The sequence below is a fragment of the Punica granatum genome, chromosome 4 (assembly GCF_007655135.1).
Source record: "Punica granatum isolate Tunisia-2019 chromosome 4, ASM765513v2, whole genome shotgun sequence".
Lineage (NCBI taxonomy): Eukaryota > Viridiplantae > Streptophyta > Magnoliopsida > Myrtales > Lythraceae > Punica > Punica granatum.
In genome coordinates this window covers 39,911,932-39,916,263 of record NC_045130.1, presented here as the reverse complement: position 1 = coordinate 39,916,263, position 4,332 = coordinate 39,911,932, and the positions used below count along the sequence as shown (strand labels likewise).

At 39.8% G+C, this 4,332-nt stretch overlaps 1 protein-coding gene across 3 annotated transcripts; it reads left to right on the top strand.

The window, feature by feature from the left end:
• Window positions 1-848: 848 nt before the first annotated feature.
• Window positions 849-3,812, top strand: LOC116205056 (polyadenylate-binding protein 1). Of its 3 annotated transcripts, XM_031537499.1 has the most exons (7): window positions 849-981; window positions 1,093-1,321; window positions 1,444-1,546; window positions 2,061-2,131; window positions 2,800-2,991; window positions 3,072-3,196; window positions 3,295-3,812. In XM_031537499.1, exons 2-7 carry the CDS (start codon window positions 1,151-1,153, stop codon window positions 3,338-3,340), a joined length of 708 nt encoding a protein of 235 aa, XP_031393359.1. In that variant the 5' UTR covers window positions 849-981; window positions 1,093-1,150; the 3' UTR covers window positions 3,341-3,812. The 3 variants fall into 3 exon arrangements, with proteins under 3 accessions (XP_031393359.1, XP_031393358.1, XP_031393360.1); XM_031537498.1 differs by lacking the exon at window positions 849-981 and having other exon boundaries at window positions 988-1,321; XM_031537500.1 differs by lacking the exon at window positions 849-981 and having other exon boundaries at window positions 989-1,321; window positions 3,072-3,190.
• Window positions 3,813-4,332: the final 520 nt, after the last annotated feature.

Sequence of the window (4,332 nt, the reverse complement as noted above, 5' to 3'; positions counted from 1 at the left end):
AAAGTCCTGCATTTATGTGCTATTTTTCAAATATCGTGCTATATTTAAAAAAAAGTACAAATGTCGTACTTTTTAAGTGATTAACCCCTATAAATATGTTAATTAAGACTTTTTTTTTAATTTAATAAGACTTTTCATAAGTTCAAGTTTTTTTGACTTCTAACATCGAGGTGGCAATGCGATATCATACCACGTGTCATGTCCCTATTGGTGGTGACTTGAAAAATCTTATAACCAAATACATGTTTCGTTTTACGTGGCACAGTTCGAGGCTCACTTCGACTTTTATAATTTATAAAAATATAAATTTATCATTTTTATAAATAACAACACCCAACACTAATTTTCATACTATTTTAGTAAATCGGAGATATGGAATTTTAATAAAACGACATTCTTAATATGGATACTTCATATGTCGTGATTTTGAATCTCATTTGTAGAATCGATGATGAGAAAGTTCATTGAGTTAGTTTGATAGTACAAACAAAGCTTTTGTTTGAGGAAGGAAGTTAGACTTGGCTATGGAGCACTTAAATATAATTATTAAAAGATAAGTATTAATTTCAAAATAAATGAAAGTGTTCGGACAGATAACAATTTGAAATAGTTAAAATTTAAAAAATAAAACTATAAGCAGAAAGCACACATTAATCCGTGGGAGAAAATTATATTTTTCAACAACTAAAATTAATCAAATTATGATTTTGAAATAATTTATCAAGTACTATTTTTACTTTAAATATATATAAATCCCAAAACAAGCCCGAGTTACGATCAAAAGGGAAGTGGAGTGCGGTGGAAAGGGGGTGAAAATGTAAAATGCCAATTATGTGGGGGGGGGGGGGGGGGGGGGGTGGGTTGAATGAAAGTGCAAGATTAGGCATTATGTTCTCTCTTCTATCTCTCGCTTCGCGTTCGGTTCGATTCGATTCGATTCGATCCGATCCCTAACATAACACGAGAGATAAAATAAAAAAGGTAAGTAGTACCCCCAAAATCATCAAAAAAGTGTCCCAAATGGAATTCGAATTCTGACGCCATCCATTGTCTTCTCCTCTTCATTTGCTGTATTATCGGTCAAATCGATAGCTTTGCTACTGATCTGACGGGGGAGCGGAAGCAGCAGCAGCAGCAGCAGAAGAAGAAGATGGACGAAGATCACGACGAAGCGCTGGAGCACGAAGTCTATGGGGGGGAAATCCCCGACGAAGGCGAAGAAGAGGAAGGAGAAATTGAAGCTGAAGCTGTTGATGGTGATGGTGATTACTACGAAGATCCAGCATCCGCCGGCGCCCCTACCACCTCCTCCAGCTCCAAGGTTCATTCTTCTCATTCCCCATCCCTCCTCTCCCACACCCCACTCTTCCCTTCTTCCCCCCCACACCCCGTTTCCCGCGTCTCTGAACTGCTGACCTGTTTGCTTGCTGGATGAATACTTAGGACCTGGAGGACATGAAGAAGAGGCTCAAGGAGATCGAAGAGGAAGCCGGTGCTCTCCGTGAATTGCAGGCTAAGGTCGAGAAAGAGATGGGCTCTGCTCAAGGTTCCCTCTTTTCTCCCCCACCTTCTTCCCCCCATTTTATTCTGTTCTGTTCTATTCGATTCGGTTCAATTCCTTCCGAGCTCCTCCTCACTCAACCTAAACCTATGGTGTTCCGCTGGCTCTTGGAAAGGCTGGGCCTTTGCATTAGTTTGTGCTCGTACTTGCTACACAGTTGGTCGGTTTCTGCCATAGCATAGTTGTCTGCTTTTGAGATGGGGGATCTGTTTGTTCCAATTTTGGCCATCTGGTTGGTCCACGGTCCTGTTGAAATGTTGTCTGATCAAAGGGCTATTATGTCAGTCATAAAATCGAGACGTGGCACGTCAGATACAATTGTAAGAAACGGTTCATAGCAGATTACATTCTCAGTAAATGCTTTTGCTGTTGGAACTCCGTGATGTCGTTATGCTCATTTGCTGCGTGTCACTGCATGGCTTTCTACTCAACTCTAATTTCTGACGAGGTATATTGACTCTTCCTTTATCATGGTTCTTTCCTGTGCACCTTTTCGAAGATTCCCCTGGTGCCTCTGCAACTATGGCTGAAAAGGAAGAGGTTGATTCGCGGTCAATCTATGTGGGCAACGTGAGTTACCTAATCCTCTATTTTTTGCTGCCACTGAGGATCGAGATTATTGTCTATTGCTTGGTTTCCATAGTCAAGTTTCTGAAAACCATGTGTTTTTTCTTTTCATACAAGTAATGTAGTCCATTTTCATTAGAATAATCCTCCTCACTGAAGTTTAAATGCAAGTACTTTGCGGCTTAGGCCTTCTATTTCTCTTTGGATTTTTCGCTTTCAAGTTATTGTGGGATGTGTATCAGCATCTGGGCCATGTAAAAAATTCATTTTGTAAAAGGGAACCTACTAATGTGGATACCTATATATATATATATATATATATGGATGTATTCGGGATGTTAACCCTGCCCTTGTTGAGTTGCATATTCAATTATAAGTTCAAATGTCCATGCGATCTATCAGTTGCAATCAAGTACTTGTTTAGATTATGATAATCAAGTATGACAATGGGAGCAAATATATGGCTCGTGTCGTTGGTTTCAGTGTCGACAAGGAAGCTGTATAATATGCTTCCCGTTTGCTTAACTTCCCCAATGTTTCTTCTTACTTTATAGATAGAATTTCCTGCACTGTTAAAGGATATTGGTGGCGGTTCCGTCTCATGATCAATTGGCTGATACTTTGTCATAATTGTCATCTGATACCCTATCATCTGTGAATCACAACATCAGGTAGATTATGGGTGTACACCTGAGGAAGTTCAACAGCATTTCCAATCCTGTGGAACAGTCAACCGAGTCACCATTCTGACAGACAAGTTTGGCCAACCCAAAGGATTTGCCTATGTGGAGTTTGTCGAAGTTGATGCTGTTCAGAATGCTCTCTTATTGAACGAATCAGAACTGCATGGTCGTCAGTTGAAGGTTCTCGTCATAATGCTGAGAGAATATTGCAATAAGTGCAGTTATGGGGATCTAATGATAACATTTTGATTTATGGATAGGTCTCTGCCAAGAGAACTAACATCCCGGGAATGAAACAGTACAGAGGAAGACGTCCGAACCCATTCTTCCGATCTAGGAGGCCCTTCATGCCTGGTGCTCCTATGTATCCTCCTTATGGGTATGGGTATGGTCTTGCTTGTGGTTGGTGCTTCAGGTTTTATGGTCTCGCTTAATTTCCAAGTTGTAAGTATAATGGATGGGGTGCTGCTTTGTCGTGTGCAGGAGGGTTCCGAGGTACAGGCGACCAGTGCGATATAGGCCGTACTGATGAGTTAATGTCAGTCACTTTGATAGTCTCCTGAAAGGAGCGGGATGCCAAGAGCCGGTCTCTGCAGTTGCAGCTGTGCTCCTGCTTTGTCACAGGAGCACCTTAGGATCATTTACACATTGAAGGCGGACTGATTGTCTTCTTTTTATTATTATTCTTCCTCTTGCGCTTAAAATCAGAGGCCCTGCTGTTGCTGTATTGTTGTTCTTACGGTAAAAGAATTCTGCAGCGTATGGAGATACGAGTCTGCCAGGCTGCTGTGGGAGAATAGAAAAGGGAACAACTCGACTGTGCTTTTTGTTAATTATTTGTTTTTTTTCTTTAAAAGAAACTTGCCTGCTGTAATTTGAGTTACGAGATGGAAATTTTCGTATAGAAGTGGAGTGAGTGGAGAATGCAACGTTGATGTGAATCATTGGCTGCTGCTGCTGCTGGTTTTGGCTTCTACTCATAGGAAAAATATATTGCTTGTTGAGCCCCCGCCCGGTCCATAGTTCATTTTCATTCCATTGGGTATATTATATGAATTTCATTATTATTGACAAATATTTTATATCAAGAAAAGAAAAGAAAAAGCAGGAAATGGGGAGCGCATTTTGGTGAGACTGTGGATGGATAGCAAATTCTATCCAGAGGAGATTTAATTTTGGGATGAGAGTAAATCTATATATATATATATATATATATATTAGTAAGACGTAAATACAAAGGCCTCGCAATCGATATCAAGTCAAGACTTGAACAAGAATTATTTTTATTTTTTTTTTTTACGTTGCATGTGTGTGTAATAGTTGAGGAGGTAAAAAAAAGAGGCGAGGAAAATATCTCCCATGGGTTTAGGATTGAGGGCCATCTGAGTGGCGACAGGTGGAATGGAAGGAAAGTTATCTGTACTAAAATCCTAGCAGCTCACTTGATTTAAGTGATTCAATATTTATTTCGTTTAATAAAGATTTCGAATTCGAGTCATTGTGATTATAGAAAGTTCATAA